At 42.6% G+C, this 20,937-nt stretch overlaps 1 protein-coding gene and 1 non-coding gene across 2 annotated transcripts; both read left to right on the top strand.

Annotated features, from left to right (window-relative positions):
• The first annotated feature begins 28 nt into the window (after nt 1–28).
• LOC139306434 (collagen alpha-2(V) chain-like) lies at nt 29–20,568 on the top strand. The gene is made up of 54 exons (XM_070930292.1): nt 29–122; nt 4,505–4,624; nt 5,921–6,136; nt 6,898–7,110; nt 8,363–8,491; nt 8,674–8,898; nt 9,227–9,243; nt 9,485–9,517; nt 9,797–9,840; nt 9,998–10,090; nt 10,434–10,478; nt 10,573–10,626; nt 10,749–10,802; nt 10,980–11,033; nt 11,308–11,361; nt 11,479–11,560; nt 11,653–11,706; nt 11,792–11,836; nt 11,922–11,975; nt 12,114–12,212; nt 12,294–12,338; nt 12,438–12,536; nt 12,655–12,708; nt 12,819–12,926; nt 13,049–13,102; nt 13,244–13,342; nt 13,543–13,596; nt 13,716–13,814; nt 14,194–14,247; nt 14,349–14,402; nt 14,669–14,722; nt 14,870–14,914; nt 15,008–15,106; nt 15,227–15,334; nt 15,423–15,476; nt 15,602–15,655; nt 15,965–16,018; nt 16,140–16,193; nt 16,285–16,392; nt 16,612–16,665; nt 16,832–16,885; nt 17,112–17,273; nt 17,384–17,491; nt 17,614–17,721; nt 18,120–18,173; nt 18,248–18,355; nt 18,449–18,502; nt 18,632–18,739; nt 18,897–18,950; nt 19,060–19,167; nt 19,318–19,675; nt 19,786–19,976; nt 20,095–20,337; nt 20,422–20,568. The coding sequence occupies exons 1-54, from the start codon at nt 29–31 to the stop codon at nt 20,566–20,568; spliced, it is 5,040 nt and encodes a 1,679-aa protein (XP_070786393.1).
• On the top strand, nt 3,970–4,042 carry trnar-ccu (transfer RNA arginine (anticodon CCU)). Its single transcript has one exon. It is a non-coding gene; the product is annotated as a tRNA-Arg (tRNA).
• Nucleotides 20,569–20,937: the final 369 nt, after the last annotated feature.

Below are 20,937 nucleotides of genomic sequence, written 5' to 3'. Positions count from 1 at the left end.
AGGACGCTGCCCTGTCTGGCATGCAGACATGGACCCCTCGTCACGCTCTAGGATTACCGTCTGCCTGCTCATCACCTTGGCTCAGGTGATGGCCGTGACCTGCCAAGAAGATGCCAAGAAAGGTGAGTCACAACCTGCCCCCGAATATGACCGCTCCTTCTGTCCTCTGATTGGTTTTCTGTGTTGATACCTGATATGTTTCAGCTGCTGACAGGTTTATGCAAAAAAATAAGGCAAAAGGAATTCAAAAGGGTCATAAAATCAAGTAAAGGAGATCTTCTGCTTGTGTGGGCTGTTAAAATAAACATCTGTCCCATAACGTTCATACTGGAAAAGTTACTTTTGGTCTAACTTTCCCATATTGCCTTATTTCTAAAGCTACAAATGCTGGATATATGTCATTTTTACATCATATTCTTTTTTTTAAATCTAGGAAGTGGTTTGGGAAGTTGCAGATTTTCCTGCTATGTGTTTTAATTTATACGTTTAAACTGGGCTGCTCGGTCTCCCTGCAACCGGACCACACTGGCCTTGTGGTTTTTGGGAACGACAGGTTAAAATCACACCCACAACCTAAGCCAGAAAGGCTTATTTTGCCTTAATGAGACACCATTTTCCTGTTTGTGAAGCCGCTAAGTGATGATTAAGAGTGCGTTCTCGACACACAATATCTTGTGAAAGCAGTAAACTTTTCAGGGATTAATTACAGATGGAGAAAGTGATGCCTGACATTGAGGGTAAATACTCCTCACGCTGCTGAGACAAAACCAGGGAGATTTCTTAAAGACGGAGATGTGGCGAAACTGAAACAAAATGTCCCAGTGGATGTGATCCTGGGTCAAAAATATCTCCCCCCCTACAGGATGCAGTACGCTCCAAAGCATGGGCTATTTCAGTGCGAGGTCGAGGCTGAATGACGGGGTTTTGAGTGCCACGGCTATAATGATGTGGCCTTGAGGATGGGACGGACAAAAGCAGGCCACTAATTTTGGTCAGACTTCGGGCCAGAGGCAGACAAGACACACCCAGAGTGAGAGGATGCTGGATATGAAATATGCCTCACGCACTTCCATCCAAGTTCACCTCCACTGGAGCTGCAAAGGGAGGAAGACTTTACCTGTAGAAGTTTCTCATAAATGTGTCACTATGGGCCAAAAACTGAGGATCAAAGTGTGATTTTAGCAATAAAAAGGTAATATGAAGGATTTTTAGAGGCTCTTCCAGCCTCCATGGTCCCCCCAATGGTCTTGCTTGCTGCTACCACATTTCCTACGATACTAATTTGGCTCTTTCCCTGACATTTTACAAAAATATGTATTAAAAAGTAAACAAACAGTTAAAAACACAAGGGGCCATGTGATACTGACAATATGAGCTTCTGGTTTGCATGATTGAAGAAACAATTGACATTTTGACTTATTAGTTTTCTTACAAGAGTTAGACGAGAAGATTACGTGTCTGTACGGTAAATAAGAAGCTACGGCTAGCTGTTAGCAGTCTTTATGCTAAGCTATGTTAACTGGCTGCTGGCTGTAGCTTCATATTTAGTTTACAAACATGAGAGTGGTATCAGATGCACCTTCTTCTCTGCTTTCAAACCCCCTGGTGGGGCACCTATAAGCAACATGATGACTATTGGTACAGAAGATGACTTAATTACAGTCTGATCCTGAATTTATAGGCCACCATCTTCCCCACAAGTGTATAAAAACAGTAACAAGCCAGCCTTAATAGGTGGCTGTACTATAACCATGCTGCTATTATAACGAGGGAAACTGTTTCACCTCAAGTATGATAAACATCTTCAAACTCAGAAATCAAGTGTCGTTTTAGGCTGAATTCAGAAGCAGGTATGTCAGCTGTTGTTGAAGGAACTGCACACTTGAGATTTATGATACTGGCAGTCATCTTTTAGTGTGCTGTTCTTGGCTTGGTGGATGTGCATGTGTGTGTTTGTTTGAATGGTAAAAATGGAGCGAGCCCAGAGTTTAAGACTTTAAGTTTATCTGTCTCTCTCTCCACACATCTTTTCACTGGTGTTAAGGGCAAATAAGACTCAATATTTGATTAAATGGGCTATTAATTGGGAAATGACTGCAGTTTATGCCTAAAACTCTTTCCGGCCTTTTAGTTGTGACCCTTTTAACTGAAGCAATGTCTTCTGTGACCCTTATGGTCTCAGCAAGGACATCATTTAGGAGGTGGAGGTGAAAGTATCAAGTATTTTATTATTTTTTAATTAAAAAGATGAAAAATGCATATTAATCATCTTGTGACCCCTGGAGGAGTCCCAGCCCCCCCCCCCCTGCTTGGGAACCACTGGCCTACGGTACAGTTTATGTGGGTTGAATATTGTTTAATAATAAACCTGAGTTGAGGAGGTGTCTGCAAACCACAAGGTCAGAGAGCTGCACGGATAGTTTCCACTTAAAAAGAATAATTGCTGTCATACTGTATATCTGAGCCATAATCACAGTCTAATGCCTAGAAAATATAGTGTTTTATCATAGGAGTCTGGTTTCTGGACATTCTGCAAAGCTTCAGTATAAAAAAATCAGCAAAGCTCAATAAAATAAATGCCTTTTTCCTCCCGAATAAAAGGTCAATATTCCAAAAACGAATGCTGGAAAAACGTCTACAACTTCTACTAAACAACCTGCAGAATAAACCTTCATGCCAGCCTGTGAGCTGCTCCTCAGGGTGAAGCAGGTTTCGTAGCGGGAGGGTTTCTCCGGGTGTGGCACCTCACTGCTCTCCCAAATAAAGGCAAGCCACAAGTTCTACCCAAGCCAAACCTATAATAGAGCCTCTGTGGTTTCCCCTGAAATAACTCCTGCTTTTGAAAACCAGCCTCTCTCGATGGGGAGAGGCTCCACCACATAATTAGTACTTAGGACGTCACTAAACGGCTTGGGTTGAAATATGCTCACAAAGCTGGTAGCAGGTGGCCAAATGTGCTTTTCCTGATACTTTTCTTTCTTTTTTCAAAGACTGATGGACTCAAGAGGATCCAGCAGGGCACAAAATATCCCTCTTACACTGTGAGAAATTATTTGTCTTGCATGCCTTTAAACCTTATTTTTCTAAAGGCAAGAAAAAGCAAGAAAAATGATGTTGATATTACATAAATATTAAAACAAGTGGAGAAAATGTCACTTTTTAAAATAGAAAATGCTTTAAACAATGAATGTATTATAAACCAGATTAAATTATCTCACACAGCTGGGGGATTTTTCCACTTTGGTTTGTCAAAATGATGATTTTGTGGTGCGCTAACATGAAAACTGTAGGTCTCATCTTGTTTTAAGTTTACAGTCGGAGACATTGCTGGCGTAAAAAATGATTACATACTTATACACAGACACATTTATAGACACATTTACAGCCAGGAGCCGTCAAGCTCAACCACAGTCTAGTCACCGACTGGCTCACTGAAGCGCCTTGCTCAAGTGTCAAGTGTCATCTTTTGGTTTTCCATTTAAATCAGTGAGCTGTCAGTCGTCCCCTGAGGGCAGATTTACCTGAAACACCCTAATTTTAGCAGCAACCAAGTATAAATACTGTGGTATGTGCCATTGGTTCATGCTATAAAAATAAATATCAAATAAAATGAATACAGTCTGGTGACTTGGGAGAGGCAGAGCTAAAAGAGAAACTGAAGCAGCAGAGGTTGAGATATGCTGACTTTTAGTCCGAAAACAGCTGGATACTACACTTCCCATCATGCAACCTTTTCATGAAACCAGTAAAGGAAGGCAACAACACTTACCTGGCGAACTGTAAAGAGTAATGAGGTTGATAGTGCCTTCATTTATATGTCAGTTATCAGTGGTGGAATGAAAGTGTTCTTTGGCCCTTTTAAGTCCTACAGAGAAATTATTTTAACTCTATCTATAATACAAATCATTTGTCACAACTTTTATTGAATATAAAGCAGATTTTATACCTCTAAATTACAGGTGTGCTGAAGCCCCAGTGGCCTAATGGATAAGGCACTGGCCTCCTAAGCCAGGGATTGTGGGTTCGAGTCCCATCTGGGGTGCTTTGTGAAGCCTAAAATGCTCATTGAATGAACACTTGTTTTGCATTGTTTAGTAATGGGTGCAGCCTACTGGCCAAAGGTGGGAAGTACACTTACACAACCTTGTTCTTGTTGTATTTAGGTGTGTTTTAAATTCTTTGCACTGATGTAACAAAAGATTTTTATGTTTAATTTCCTTCTGCTGTGGTGTTTTAGTATTTAAAGAATACTGAATGCGTCCCTCAATATGTCCCTATGTTTTATTTACTCTACTAATACCTACTAATGTCTCTAACACGCAGAAAATGTTTCATGACCTTCGGAGTACTTTGAAGAGGTGTAAGTATGCGCCTCTGGTCCAGATGCTCATTGCTGCTCTGCTTGACTCAGACAGCTGTACAGAAAACGGAAAGGTGTACTCCAACAATCAGATATGGAGCCCAGAGTCATGTCGAGTCTGTGTGTGTGACGTGGGGACTGTAGTGTGTGAGGACGAGGTGTGTGAGGAGCTCAGAGACTGCCAGACGGCTGTGACTCCAGAGGGCGAGTGTTGCCCCGTGTGCTCGTCTGCAGCACCGACTCACGGTACAGACACTAAAGCAGGTAAATGGAAATGACTGCTGTTGTACCTGGTTTCCTTTCAGTTGGTGTAACACATCATTATGGGGAAGGGGGGGGGGGGGGGTATTTGTACTTCAACTAGCCTGATAGTAAGACTCGGGAAACCCCACGTAAAGTTATTAAAGTGTAGGCCAGTATCTGCTGGTGCTTATGTTGCAAGATTAAACATGGTTTAAGATCATGGACGACTGTTTCTGCAGCCTGTTGGACTCGACTCTTTTGTCCCTATCAGGATCCCGTAGGTCGGTTTCATCAGTGATTTGATTGGTCAGTAGTTGGCAGGTTTTGAATGTACCCGCTCTGGAGCTAACAGGGAAACACATTTAAACAGCAGCAGGTGCAGTATTAGTTTGTATTGTTTGTGATGCTGTTGAATTTTGTGTGCCAAACTGAAATTGAGCGGAAACCAAACTGTCTTGATAATGTTTGGTGAAGTTTAGATCCACACAGCTTGGATCTGGAGATCTGATTAGCTGATTGGAGTAACTGGAAACACCTGCGTGGACGTGCGGTGCCTCTAAGTTCACGAGCACACAGAGTTAATGTTCCTCTGAAGGTTAATGTAACTTAAATACGAGAGAAACAAGCCAGAAGAACGCGCTCTGACTGCGTAAAGTTTGACTGAGGCCGCTGCAAAAGGCAAAGAGGAATGAATGTTACAAGCTAGTTCGCCGGCCTGCTGGCTGGTTGTCATGATCTTGAAGTGCCGCCTACAGGTTTGCAAAGCTGACCTTTGTGTCTTTAAACAGGAAACAGTGGGGGCTGTATTTATCAAACTGCCGTGCCAGTGGGCCTACAAGTAGTAGCCTTTGCCATGTGGTCCAGTTGAGGCCAAGTCAAGGTGCCACTGGTCAAGTGTTGACTCATGAGTGCCATTAAACTGCCAGTCTTCAACCACAGGCTCCACAGTCCAAGCTGAGGAAACCAGCTTTCTTCTGACTGTGTTTACAGGTTTTTGAACAATTATAGGCCCACAAGAACCATGATTGTTTTCTCTCGGTTTGAGTCTGGATTAGCTCCACTGGAGCGGACGTTCAGATTGTTTTTGAGCTAAAATAGATATTATTATAGCTATTATTGAGACGAGACTTTCCTGATGTTATAGAGAGGAAAGAGGAAAGGTTGAAGAAACGTTTTTGTTGATGTACTTGAGGGTTTGATACGATAAGTAGTGCAATAAAGCTGAACCCCATAATGATGTAGAGACTTCACCATCACTGCCAACTGAAAGGGAATCACCTGCAATACTGACGTCAGTTGCTGTTCTGTTTCATGAAGATACCTGCACAGACAATGGAAAGACCCACTCCCACAATGAGATATGGAGCCCAGAGCCGTGTCGGATCTGTGTGTGCGACACGGGGACTGTGGTGTGTGAGGAGGTGGTCTGTGAGGAGCTAGGGGACTGCCAAACAACCGAGGCCCCAGAGGGCGAGTGTTGCCCCGTGTGCTCGACTGCAGCACCACATCCTCCTAGCATGGACAATAAAACTGGTAATAAATATTTAATAAGAACCTGATATTTGGCTGATTTAAATGTGGGTCTGTATGTTCCATAAATATCCACATCTGCAAATCCACCGTGGGAGTATTTAGGTGGATTTTTATGAGGTTTAAAGGAGACATCATCAGGTTTTCAGTTTTCATCCCATTATCTTCCTGTCTTTTTGTCTCCTACATTTCTTTGTTTCTGCTGTGGCGTTGTCATAACAAGGCTACATTTTGCTCACGTTTGAAGTTGCTTTCACTGAAATCATGTACTGAATACCCACCGTGAACAATGTAATTGTGCACAATGCATCATTATGGGATTTAATAGTCATTAAATGATCTTGTCTTTATGTCAGAAGGATCCTCCATCACTCCATCTTGTAGATGTTGAGATGTTTTACTGGATGAGTGGCAGAGGAAAAGTCAGGCAATCACCAGGGTCAATTCATCCTCTGGGGATCATGAATGTCCGTACAACATTTCATGGCAATCCATCCAATAGTTGTTGAGATAATCCTTAAAACTACGCTGCTAGCATAGCTAAAAATCAATCAATCAGTCGATGGACTTGCTTTAGACTAGAGCTAAGTCTGTTTTTACTTGACTACACACTTGTTGTATTTGCATTTTGAAGCTGAGACTGAGGCTAGTCTGACAAATAATAAAGAACTGGTCTCCCGCCCATAATGATGTGATACAACAACTATCAGCTGACAAAGAACGACTGCGGGTACTGATGCCAGTCGCTGTTCTTTTTCATAAAGATTCCTGCACAGAGGATGGCAAAGTCTACTCCAGCAATCAGATATGGAGCCCAGAGCCATGTCGAGTCTGTATATGTGATATGGGGACGGTGGTTTGTGAGGACGTGGTGTGTGAGGATGTAGGTGACTGCGAGACCACAGAGATACCGGAGGGCGAGTGCTGCCCCGTGTGCTTGGCTGCAGCACATCGGCCTCACACAGACACTGAAACTGGTAAACTGGAATGTAACCTGCACATTTGTCTGGCAAGATATATTCTGCGGATGCATCCTGGTTACTTTCTTGCAGTGTTTGTGTTTTACTCAACTTCAGCAGTCAGTCAATCTTCCCATCTGTGTCAGGACTGCTGTTTGTCACCTCTCCCAGCCTGAAGCCCTCCTCTTCAGGCTCCATCCTGTGCACACAACCTCGAAATGATTCTCCAATGTTGTGTTCAGAGTTTCCCTTTGACTGCATTGTCAGTTTGCAAAAGGAATACTTTGACTTTTTGCCAGATAAGATCACTTCTCAACCAACTTTTGCGCAGCAAAAACATTGGTAGCAATTTCATCTGCACTATAGATAATAATGGACACTGGTAGAGCTGCTACCAACTTTACTGCCACACAAAAGGAAGTTGAGCAAGTAACTTATTAACCAAATAAGGTGTATTCCTCTGGGAAATTGCTATCTGTTGTTCATCGCACTTAATATGCACTTTTGATGACGGTAATTGCCACGTTTGTTTGTCTTTGCGCTGATTGTGAGTTGCTTTCTATTTCAGCACCAAGTAAGGCTTCAAGTATTTAAATAGAAATTTAAATGAATAGTTTCTTTCTTTTTAAAAAGATGCACTGTTTAAAGCCCCTATGTGTATGATTTTAAATGCGTGACTTTGGCGACTGTTACAACAAAAACCTCAACAATGAGAATAATTTGGAGGATGCATATTGATGCATAGGGGCTTTAAAAAAACAGGACTACTTTTACTCTTTTAGAATAATTGCTGGCATGAAAGTTAAGCATGTTACGCCGTTAGAGTTTAAGATTTAGTATTTAAAGAAAAAGTTTGACATTTTGGGAAATGAGCTATTTTTCCAGGAGTTAGATGAGAAGATTAATACCATTATAACATTTGTATGCTAAATATGAACCTACAGCTGGCAGCTGGTTAACTTAGCTTAGCATAAAGACTGTAAACGGGGGGTAACAGCTAGCCTGGCACTGCTGCCTACCAGAAATTCTAAAGCTTACCAATTAACATGTGGTATCTCTTTTAGTGAAGCCAACTGGCCTCCTTGGTAACTTCATATTTAGCATATAAGCTTGAGTGTGGTATCAACCTTCTCATAACTCTTGGCAAGAAAGTGAAAAAGCACAAAACTTTTCCTTTTACAAATTTAGACTGTTTGGATTTCAGGTCACATTGAAATTCACAACTACCGCAGATACTAATTTAATTTCCCTACGTTTCTGTTTCGTGAAGACACCTGCACAGAAAATGGAAAAGTCTACGCCAACAATGACATGTGGAACCCGGAGCCGTGTCGGATCTGTGTGTGCGATATGGGGACCGCTGTGTGCGAAGACGTGGTTTGCGAGGACCTCGCCGACTGTCAGAAAACTGTGACCCCAGAGGGCGAGTGTTGCCCTGTGTGCTTGACTGCAGCTTCGACATCAACTCCCAACACAGACCCCACAACAGGTCCATGTCATGTGTCAATCCGGTCATATTGTCGAGGGCTTAGTATGTGCTACTTTTTAAAATATCCCTCCTTGTTCTTTCCTCTGTCGCAGCTGCAGATGAGAAAAAGGGGGAAAGCTGCACGGTCGATGAGGAGGTCCACCATCACAACGACATCTGGAAACCAGAGCCTTGTCGCGTTTGTGTCTGCGACAACGGTGTCGCCATCTGCGATGAGGTGCAGTGTGAACTGCTGTCAAACTGCGAGAAGGTCGTCACACCTGAGGGAGAGTGCTGCCCTGTGTGTGACAGCTTCGCCAGCGCCAGCAGGGTGATCGGTGAGATGACTTATACCACAAGAGGAACTGTTCATAACAATTATATTTATATATATATAGTGTATACAGTGATGTCACAGTGTACTGACACACCTTCGAGTACACTTTTACATCACTGACCCATTAAAAGTCAGCAAAAACATGATTTACAGGTGGTTTTAGTTACTTTTAAAGATTGAGAAGTTCAGTAGCTGTTTGTATAATATCTAAATTATGAATTTAGTTGTTGAAAGCCGTAGAAAGCTACTAAATTACATAAATTGTTTAAGCTCACTGTGCAGATTAAGCAGTTAAGTTTAGTTAACTTTCTTTTCTGTTTCCCCTCAAGAACTTATGGGCTTCAAGGTAAGTCACGATTAATTCTGACTTGGATTATTATTCAAAACAAATATAAAAACTATTGTTGTTCTTTTTAAATTAAAACAAGTTGTTAACACGTTTCCTTCATAGGGACAGAAAGGTGAACCAGGTGACATCCCATATGTAAGTAATCTCACAAAATAAACAGTGCGCATGCATATGTATACATATTTCATTTATTTATTTATGTATTTATTCCAATAATTTTTTTGTTTTTTACTCTCAGGTGGTGGGGCTTCCTGGACCTTCAGGACCCTCGGTGGGTTTTTACTGTTTTTACTCTCTCTATTGTTTTTGTGTTTACTCTGACTCTATATATCCACCTGTACAATTGGATAATATATGATATATATGGTTTAAGGATCTCCCTTTATAATAATCTCTATGCACTAATTTGGACACTAGAGGGCACCAAAGTCTCATAATAGTGTTCTCAATGTATTTTGAACAGAAGTCTGAAGACACTGGCTTTCATGGTTGTATACAGCAAATCTCATACTTGTACTTATACTTGTGTTTATGGTTCAGGGTCCTCCAGGAGCTCAGGGACGCACTGGACCAAGAGGCTTTAAAGGCAGACGGGTAAGTCTGGATGAATCTGATTCAGGTTTACAAATAGTTCTGGTCCTTACTCTTGACACTGTAAATGTTTATTGTTGATATAAATTGATCAGTAAGTTATTTCCTGAAGAAGAACGTGTTGTCTCTCATTAACCATATTTCACCGTACACCCTGCAGGGATTTCAGGGGCCTCCAGGATTTGATGGCGAGCCCGGTGTGCCAGGAAATCCAGGAGAGGCGGGACCCCCAGGCCATCCCTCCCTCCCTGGGGTGAGTTTTTCCTCAGAGGCAATTAACTAATAGCCTTATATAAGTAAAGTCCATTTAACTGATGCCCTGTCTCATCACTGCAAAATAAATATGCATGGTTTGAACATTTCTTTTAAATCATTTTAGGGCAACCTAGTTTCACAGATGGCTTCAGGTTTCAATGAGAAGTCTGGTCTGGCTGGGATGGTATCAGGATCAAGGGTGAGTGCTGTACAACTGTGTAGGAAAGAAAATGATTTATTTTTTTTAGATGTATATATATATATATATATATATATATATATGCAAAGTTAGGGTTTGCTGTAATGTACAGTTTAAAGTGTATGAAATGTTGCTATTTCAGGGTGAAGCGGGACCACGTGGACCTCCAGGGTTGCCTGGACATGCAGTAAGTTTTGCCCTCCAAGCAAAGACTTAAAGGCTAAATTGTCACTGTTCATTGTTCATAGCCTTATATGATAAGTGATTTTTCCTCGGTTCAGGGTCCAAGTGGTGGTCAGGGAATTCCAGGAGAGGCTGGAGATCCAGGACAAATGGTAGGAACATTCCTGCTTCTCCATTTTAGATTTTAGATTTGATGCTCGCATCAAGTGTCGATGGGGAGCCTTCAAAACCTGTGATGTTAGATTTAGATTTAACTCCTTGTGTTTGTTCACAGGGTGAGCCGGGTCATCGAGGACCAGATGGGCCAGCAGGAAAATCTGGACCTGATGTGAGTCAAATTGAAAATGCGTAATTTACTGTCCTTTTTTCCTGCGCCATTTTCTTTTTTGCCTTGCCAGTTTTTATATTTAATTGGCAACAACGTTATTCTGACTTTTAATATTATTAGTATATATTTATCAGTAATTGTCGTTTTAAGAACTATTATTTAACTATTTCTGCTCAGGGAGAAGCTGGACCTCCAGGTGCTACAGGAGAACCAGGATTTCCAGGATCTGTGGTAACCAGTCAGCTCCCAGCGTTCATATCAACATGAAATGAATTGTAATATTATTGGCTTGTAATTCCCAATGATTTGATTATTTGTTTAAATGCAGGGTGCAAGAGGATTCCCAGGACTTCCAGGTCATCCAGGACTGAAAGGTCACAAGGTTAGTCATACTGATACCTGGCAACGCAACGAGTTCTCACTTTTTATGATTATTTTACAATTATTTTGTGTAAAAAAAAACATCAAGACCTAGCCTGTTTGTGAATTTAAATCTCTCCAACAGGGACATGCTGGTCTTGTTGGGCCAAGAGGCGAGTCTGGAGCCGCTGGAACCAAGGTGTGAATTTGCCATCTGATCTTGTGTTTCCTAATCCACATTAAATATAGCATTACACTTTATAACATCAAATGGAAGCGCCTAATGATGGACGTCATGGCATTTATCTAACACCAGCTTTTATCTGCCGTTTGTTTACATTTCAAACCTGCAGGGTACATCTGGTACTCCGGGTGGAATGGGTGCTCCTGGCCCCCAGGTAGGCAACACGTACTGTAAACAGATCACCAGAACATTTCATCCAGTGTCCGATGTCTTTCATTCAGACACCGAGCCTGTCTTTTGTTTCAGGGGCCGGCGGGCATGCAGGGAGAAAGAGGCAGAGCAGGACCAACCGGACCTGTGGTACGAAAAACAAAACACCTTCGTTTGTTGAGTGCAAAAATGGAAAATGTCATTTCAAGATTGAGACATTTTCTTCCTCTCGTAGGGAAAACGTGGTGCAGCCGGACATGTTGGCAAACCAGGTCCTCTGGTAAGGAAATAATTCCATATTTTGGGAAACTGAAGTTCCTTAAAATTTTGTTTTGAATATTTAACAAGACTTCCTCCAACTCCAGGGTCCAATGGGAATCACCGGAGTGCCAGGTTTTCCCGGTAACCCAGGAATGAAGGTGAGATTGTTAACGGTTTTGTACAGTAGTTTTGGCAGGAAATGAAAGAAATCCCAAAATCTGAGCTCTTAAATAGAAAAAAAGACCTTGAAAATTTTACAAAAGTCCTTGAATTCGAGCTGAATCTGCCGTCTGCAGGGTGAAGCAGGTCCGACAGGGGTGAGAGGAAGTCCAGGACAGCAGGGACCCAGAGGGGACGCCGGTCACGTAGGACCACCTGGATCTTCAGGACAGCTGGTGTGTTACAATTTCATCATCATGTGGTTTGGCTTTGGATTAACATTATTAATTATGAGTTAATATTTTGTTTTTGAACAGGGTGCTGAGGGGACTGATGGAGGTCCAGGTGCCCGTGGCCAATCAGTAAGTGTACCTGCAGAAGTTTGTAAACACTATGAACCAACTTTCACCATATCAACTAATGTTTTTATGAAATCTGTAACTGCTTCTTATCCTCTCCAGGGTATAGTAGGTGTCCAAGGTCCAGCAGGTGTTGTGGGCCCGCCCGGTCCCCCTGGTCCCCAGGGAACTACAGGAGCACCAGGACCAAAGGGCCAACTGGTACGAGCTCTTATTTCATCTAATTTTCTAGTAGCGTGACTGTGTCTCCATTTCCATTTCTGTCTGTATCTTTGTAGCTCACGTAATTTAATGTTTTCACCTCCATCTTCTTTTGCAGGGCGATGTTGGAGTGCCTGGATTCAAAGGAGAAGCTGGATTCAAGGGAGAAAGAGTAAGAAAAACCCTGTACCACCCTGAAATAAAGACCCTAAAAGTTGTGTTGGTGTCGGTCAATTGGCAGATGGTTTCACTGACAGATTGTTGATTGCTGGGTCTTGTTAGGGTGACCATGGTGCTCCGGGTCCGTTGGGCCCAATGGGAGAGGACGGGAAGCGTGGACCCCGTGGTGATGGTGGATCCATCGGGCCTGCAGGACCTCCAGGAGAGACAGTGAGTCAACGTTTATTGTCATGATCTCAGGGCCTGTGGAAAACTCAAAACACCAATCTGGACAGAAGACAGATTTTCAATTTATTGATTTTTTTTGAAGAAGTATCCTTCATTTGTTCTAGGGAGCTCCAGGAAATAGAGGCTTCCCCGGTGCAGATGGTTTACCAGGCCAAAAGGTAAGTTGACTTCACATCAAAACGCATATAAAGGCAGAATTTCACTACGGTTTTTAATTATAATTATTCTCGACTATTCCGATCATCATCCACAGCACATTTGTTCCTGTGTTTTTGAACATTTGATCTTTGGCCAAACAGGGAGCCCAGGGTGAAAGGGGACTTTCAGGGGCGTCCGGTGCCAAAGGCTTACCTGGAGATCCAGGACGTAATGGAGAGCCAGGTTTAACTGGAGCGCGGGTAAGAAGACACAGCTACACATCCAATTATTGCCTTGAAGTAATTCAAACATGATTACAGGGTTTATCTTAGCCGTGTGAATGCTTGGAATGCTGTTTTCTGCCTAAATGACTGTACAATATTTCTAGAATATCTACTTTTGAGGAAAAGATGCAGCTTCAGAGACGAGTCTGTAACTTATTTTGTGTTTTACTTCACAGGGTCTGACAGGACTTATTGGTGCCCAGGGAGCAGAGGGAAAGCAAGGACCACTGGTACGCAAAACTTTATGTTTTCATCAAAACAACTAAATAAGAAGTCATTCTTTGACCAAACCTAGAGCACAGTGTGTACGGTGGGCGGCATGTGTTAACATTTCTTTCGGTCCTTCCAGGGCTCAGCAGGAGAGGATGGCAAACCAGGCCCAGCTGGTTCTACTGGAAACCGAGGTTCAGCTGGTTCGATGGGCCTGCCAGGACCGAAAGGCTTCGCTGTCAGTATGACTCTAGTTTTCTTATATTTACCACTTTAATATATGTGATCAGATGTTTTGCAGTGTTTCTTGTTTCTTGAATTTCTGTTTAAAAAGAAGTGAAGTTACTGGAGTGAAATTCACATAAATTAAACTAAATTAAATTAAGATAAATAATGTGAAATATTTAGGTTGGATGTTGAAACAGATGATGACTTCTGTGTTTGGGTTCCTGATGATTTTTAGGGTGATGCTGGGAAGATTGGAGAGGCTGGCACCTCCGGGGGTCCAGGTCAAAGGGCAAGTTATTTTCACTATTGATATAATATAATTTATACTTAATACTAACTAAACTTAGTACAAACTGAATATAGTGATAGGTACTGTATCTGTCTTCTAGGGGGTGAATGGAAAAGACGGAGAGGAAGGCGCTGCTGGTCCAACTGGTCCTGCTGTAAGCTTCTAACTCTGTTGAGACAATCTCACCCTCAATGACTTGATCACATTATGTTTATATATGTTTATATATGTTTATATGCTATTTGCTTTCTCTAGGGTCCTGCAGGGAAGAGAGGAGAGCAGGGACCACAGGGAATGCATGGTTTCCAGGTATCCCATACTTTTTGGTATCCCAAGATTGCTAATTATTACTGAAATATATTATTTTACACTGTATATATTAGCTTTATATATACAGGTATGTTATCTTTTAAAATTACCCATTTATTGACATATTAATTATTTTCATTTCATTTACCTTTTTCTCAAAGTAATAAACTTTGAGAGACCATGGAATCTGATTTAAGTATACCAGCATCTTAATGAATATGTGGACATTCTTGTTCGTTATTTGCATTAAATAAAGTGTTTTTTAGGGTTTGCCCGGAATGCCAGGATCACCTGGGGAGCCAGGAAAACCAGGTGATGAGGTATGACAAAATAACACACAAAAAAAGATGTTTGTAGAGATTATTTTAGAGCGTTAACAGTTAAATCATTTTAAATTTAGCCCTCAAATGACATATTTCATACTCAGAAGTTATCATATTACATTAAGCATAATGTGATTTTTCCAGGGTCTTGCTGGAGAGGCTGGGACTGCCGGAGGTACAGGTCCAAGGGTAAGTCCATTTGTATCACGAATGACTGTTCTCACCCCTGATTAAGAGTGTGTAACCAAATGGTTTCATTCATTCACCCGGTGGTCCTTGCAGGGAGAAAGAGGCCCTCCAGGAGAGAGAGGTGAAATTGGGCCCAATGGGCTGCAGGGACCCAAAGGTAGTCCAGGTGGACCAGGAACAGATGGGCCAAAGGTATTGTAGCCATAAAACCATTTACAGTGAGACTTGAAGAACCAAAACCATGCATTATATTGTCATTTGTTGCATGTAAATTGACACTGTGAACCCAAGATACTTTTTCGTACATTTTAGGGTAACCCTGGTCCAGCAGGTGGTGTTGGAGAGCCAGGAGGTCCAGGACTTCAGGGGATGCCAGGGGAGAGAGGCATATCAGGACCTTCGGGCCCGAAGGGAGATTCAGTAAGTTAAAGAATATGATTAGATCATCTAGTCATCAAGTTCTTTGGGGGTTGTTAAAAGAACTGATAAGGCTGATTTCTTCTAACAGGGCTCTGTTGGAGATAAAGGACTCGAGGGTAAAGCAGGTGCTGATGGTGCCCGGGTGAGTCGTCTCAACATGATGCGCACAGCTGTCAAACCTTCAGTGGCTGACAATCTTACAGCAAACAAAAAGTTTTCTTTTGTCTAATACGATATTCTAATATATTTTTTCACTTTATTGAAAAGGGGCTTCCTGGTCCTGTTGGACCTGCTGGTTCCAGTGGACCCAACGGAGAGAAGGTGAGCTCAAAAGCACATTTTGTGTTCATGTTTGTGAAAAAATACTGCAGCAAAATCACTAAAAATCACACTATACTGTTGACAAAGTTTGATTTAATCTGAGCAGTAAACACAGAACAGCTCAGATATCAGATCTAAATGAGGGGAAAAGTTAATAACAATGTAAATAAGTCCCCTTTTAATTAAAATGTAAATGAGCACTAGATATGTGGTATGACCATGAACCTGAAGCTAACTGATTCCAGTTTTAAGTGAAACGTGTCATGTTTTAAGGACTTAATTTGACTTGTCTGGTCCTTTTTATTTCAGGGTGAAACTGGCCCACCAGGACCTGCAGGACGCCGCGGCTCAAGAGGAATCCCCGTCAGTAGAACATTTTATTTTACAACTGACATTGAGGAGCAATGAGGTTTTCTTTGAACGGCTGTACTTCCATTTCTTCTCATTAAAGTATGTATTTATGTGTGTGTGATGATATTAACAGGGTTCTACTGGTGAACATGGTCCGACTGGTGCTGTTGGCTTCCCTGGACCTCAAGTAAGTAGCCTAAAAGAGACAGCCAAAGCAGGGCAGTCATGTCCAAAATATACCAGTGAATAAGCCGATACATTTCCTCGTTCTTTCCCAGGGTACTGAGGGTCAGCCTGGGGTCAAAGGTGAGACAGGTGAGCCAGGCCTAAAGGGAGAAGGAGGAGCACCTGGACCACAGGGGATGGCTGGAAAATCAGGAGGACAGGTACACATCCAACACACAAACTTGTATCTGATGAGAGTCCATTATGTCTTAATCCAAATAAACATTAAATACTCGAAGCTTCTAGACATTTTAAAACTGCTGCCATCTTTGTTGTGTACAGTTACCATGGTTTCAGGTGTCGTTCTCGTTTTCAGTGGCGACTTTTAATTTAGTTTAACCCGTTTTCGTTGTGAAAAGCAGCTTATGTGTGTTTTTTAGGGACCTGTTGGTGTGACTGGATTGAAAGGTGGCAGAGGAACGCAGGGTCAAACGGTGAGGTCGGCTCCATATTTTGACATGTTTAAAGCCTTTGGAGCAAAAAACAACTTCACAGAGTGTGAATGTCTTTGTTTACAACTTTAGTTTAGTCTGATTATAGACACGTATGATCATTATTATTGTTAAAATGCACGTTATGTGAAGTGTTTTCTTCCCACAGGGCTCTCCTGGTTTTCCTGGGTTACCTGGAGGAATTGGACCACACGGCTCTCTTGTGAGTTAATTGGTGATATTATAAAACATAAATTACCTCACAGCTTCTTAATAGCAATATTAACATTGATAAATCATGTAGACACAATTATGAATTAAAGTTATTTAAATGGACAATCATCAGGCAGGCAGGCTGGCATCCTCTTATTTCATAAATTATATACCTGCAGTGGATTCATTTGTATTTCCAAAATTTGGATTGAGGGAAGCCCATGTGTGTATTTCAGGGTGCTGTTGGGGCAGACGGGCCTATAGGTGCTCCAGGAAAGCAGGGCCCCAGTGGGATTCGAGGAGATAACGGAGCTCCAGGACATCAGGGAGAGCGTGGACCTTCAGGCCTCCCGGGCAGCCCTGGAGATAAGGGAGACTCTGGAGAGGATGGTCCTGGGGTAAGATGCAGGGAGGAGTTCATTAAAGCATTTCAGTTCAGGCTGTGCTGATCTTCCATACAAATAAATCCTGTTTCAATTGCTTGTCTGCTCTTGTGTTTCTCTGTCAGGGGCCTGATGGGCCTCCAGGACCTGCTGGCACCCCAGGACAGCGAGGAATTGTGGGTCAGCCTGGACTCAGAGGAGAGAGGGGCATGGTGGGACTGCCAGGTCCTGCTGTATGTACTCCTGCTTGTTGTTTATTTTTAGCCTCACAAACCCATACTAGTACTTTCTATGAGATTTCAGTGTTAAGCATGTTTGAATAATCATTTCAACTTTGTATTTATTTATTTCTCAGGGTCCACCAGGAAAAGCTGGAGCTGCTGGAGTTCCAGGCAGCGCAGGGCCTTCAGGTGGAGTTGGTTTACCAGGAGCCACCGGACCAAGAGGAGATGCCGGCCCCGAGGTTTGTCCTGTCCATCTGAGTCATTATACAGCTTTTAGTGTTTGGCTGATGTTTTTGTCTAGAGTCACTTACAATCAGGGCTGCTTGTTTCTTGAAAAAATGACCCTCTGTATGACTCTGACAATAGACATTAGACAGTTTCTGATTTCAGCTCTAAAAACAGACTTTCTGACTGTTTGGTTTTCACTAATTTCTCCAAAATAAGGAATATCAAAGCCAAAGTATCTCAAAAACTGCAATTATAATAATCTTGGTAACAAACAATTGTTTCTTTGCAGACGATTCAGCTTTCTATGTCACCATTCCGTATTTTTATTCTCCCATCTTCTGTACTTGTGCACAGTTTTTCCAGATCTTCACCTGAGAAATGCATCATGTCATTATCTGTGTTAATTCAGGGTATTGCTGGAGCAGAGGGGTCTCCTGGGAAGGACGGCCTCGTAGGAGAAAGGGTAAGATTAAATACATGATGTCTGTTGTGCCATGCACACAGCTGTGTGTACTAACAACTGGTGTGTGTTTTCAGGGAGACAGGGGTAATGCTGGTCAAGAGGGTCTTGCTGGTGTTACAGGATCTCCAGGAACTGAGGGTCCTGTGGGAATGACAGGTGGTCCAGGACAAAGAGGCGAAAACGTGAGTTTCACAATCAGAAATACAACTAATTAAAATTTCATATGCCACATATGTCAATGCTCTGTCATGTCTCTTTGCCTGTTTTGAGTTTAGGGTGCTAGAGGTTCCATTGGACCCCCAGGACCAGCTGGAGTACGGGGGAAAGTGGTAAGCATGAAATGACACATTTTCACCTTGTTCAAACCCCAAAACAACAATTAAAATACAGCGGTGCTTGTTTTCAGTGTTAAACATAGTGTTTCCCAATGACATGGGTTGAATTGTTGACCCTTTTAGGGACCTCAAGGACCTCAGGGAGAGAAAGGAGCAGCTGGAGAACAAGGAGAGAGGGGTCAGAAAGGACACAGAGGTTTCACTGGGCTTCACGGTTTGCCAGGAACAGCTGTAAGCAAAATGTTTATAATTTAGACATCTTCACATACTTTTTGTTCTTTAGATATGTCAGATAAGACATACAAATCTTGGCGTCTGCATCATTGATACTAGAACACAGTAACACTGAAGGTATCAGACAATTGAATGCGATTCTTTTATATTTCAGGGCGCCACTGGGGAGCCAGGAGCTATAGGTATTGTTGGACCCCCTGGGCACAGGGTAAGTGTATAGTGTAAGTGTTTTTGACGACAGGATCATCTCAGAAAAGAGAATACATTAAACTAGATAGAAATATGCAGAGTGAATATCTCACTGTTTTACCATATAGGGTCCTCCAGGAGTGGCGGGTCCTCCTGGAAAGGAAGGAAACATTGGTCATCCTGGTCCAATGGGTGCTCCTGGAAGCAGAGGTTCCAGTGGGGACATCGGGGCACAGGTGACACAAGATTATATTTATATATATATATATATATCTATATATATATAGATATATATATATATATACAATCAGTAACTGTATATCCTGAGAGAAATACAGTTACTGAAATATTTTGATATCCGTAAAAATACTTAATTTCTTTGTCAGGGTCCAGAAGGTGAACCCGGACCGCCCGGCCCTCCAGGTCCCCCAGGACCTCCCACTGCAGCAGTGGAGGACCTCTTCGCTGGCCCTTATGATTATGACGGGACCATCGGTTTGCCAGAAGCTGTGGAATTTGTTGAGGACGATGTGGATGCCGAGCTTCCTCCACCTCCAGAGTTCAACAAAGACGAAGCCCTTCCCAATAAGAATGAGGCCGTCCTGCGCGCCGACACTGGAGTCCACGCCAGTCTGAAGACCCTCAGCGGACATCTGCAAAACCTCCGCAATCCTGACGGCAGCAAGACGAACCCTGCGAAAACCTGCCAGGACATCAAGCAGTGCTACCCTCAGAAAAAGAGCGGTAAGCGTCCTGTTTTCTGCTTATTTAGACATTATTTTCAGTTCAGTTCAGTTCAGTAGACCAGCACCACAAATGTACCCAAAACATGTTGCTTGTACCTTTTTATACAGGTGAGTACTGGATTGATCCAAATCAAGGAAGCACAAAAGATTCCATCAAGGTCTTCTGTAATATGGAAAGTGGTGAAACCTGCATCTCTGCCAATCCGGCCAACATTCCCAGCAAAGCTTGGTGGACGAAATCCAGTCCCAGCGCCAGCAAGCCAGTCTGGTTCGGAGCCGACATGAACAGTGGAACCAGAGTAAGAAATCAATACTTTAACATCTTTGTTGGATTTGTTTTCTTCCAAACAGGAAGCCTGGAAATGAAATCTTGCATGCCCTGGTCGTTAATCACGTCAAATTTACATCTAATTTCAGTTCCACTACGGAAACGAGGAAGAGCAGCCGAACGCGGTGGCGGTTCAGTTGAAGCTGCTGCAGCTTTTGTCCAAAGAGTCGCACCAGAACATCACTTACCACTGCAGGAACAGCGTGGCTTATAAAGACGAGAAGAGCACCAACTTGAAGAAAGCTCTGGTCCTCAGAGGCTCCAACGGCCAGGAGCTGAGAGCACAAGGCAACAACCGCCTCCGATACACCGTCATCGAGGACGGCTGCTCGGTAAGTCTTTACAGAATACCTAGATTTGACGAAAAGCGATTGGAAGACACTTGTGCTGATTTATCCGGCTTTATTTTCCCTCAGAAATCAAACGGAGAGTGGGGAAAGACAGTGATCGAGTACAGGACTCAAACTTCTGTCAGGCTGCCCGTCGTGGACTTGGCCCCAATGGATATTGGAAAGGCTGATCAGGAGTTCGGCCTGGACATCGGCCCCGTGTGCTTCTTATAAAACACAAATCCCCAATGCAAGATGGACAGAAACAGCCCTTTTTAGAGGAGTAACATCATCACCAGAAATTATAGTAAATGGACTCCTCTTTCTGTGAGCGTACACAGTCGATGAAGGTTAGATGTTTCATTGCTGCCGTTCTTCACACATGCTGCTGAAGTACAGTGTACTCGCTGTGGTAACTGGTAGGGTGCTGACGTAATTTATTCACCAATCAATACATTTACAATCTAGAGCACAAGTACTCTACAGGAAAATGCATGTAGGTGGAAAACCGTGTCTGAGGTGCTATCATTAAAGCTAAATAGAAAACAAAGTGGAGTTTAGATGGATTGTAAACTTGCATAAACTGGCAAAACAGCCAGTAAT

Source organism: Enoplosus armatus, chromosome 24 (genome assembly GCF_043641665.1).
Source record: "Enoplosus armatus isolate fEnoArm2 chromosome 24, fEnoArm2.hap1, whole genome shotgun sequence".
NCBI classification, from domain to species: Eukaryota; Metazoa; Chordata; class Actinopteri; order Centrarchiformes; family Enoplosidae; genus Enoplosus; species Enoplosus armatus.
The sequence above is the reverse complement of the archived record's forward strand: the minus strand, read 5'-3'. Positions and strand labels throughout refer to the sequence as shown.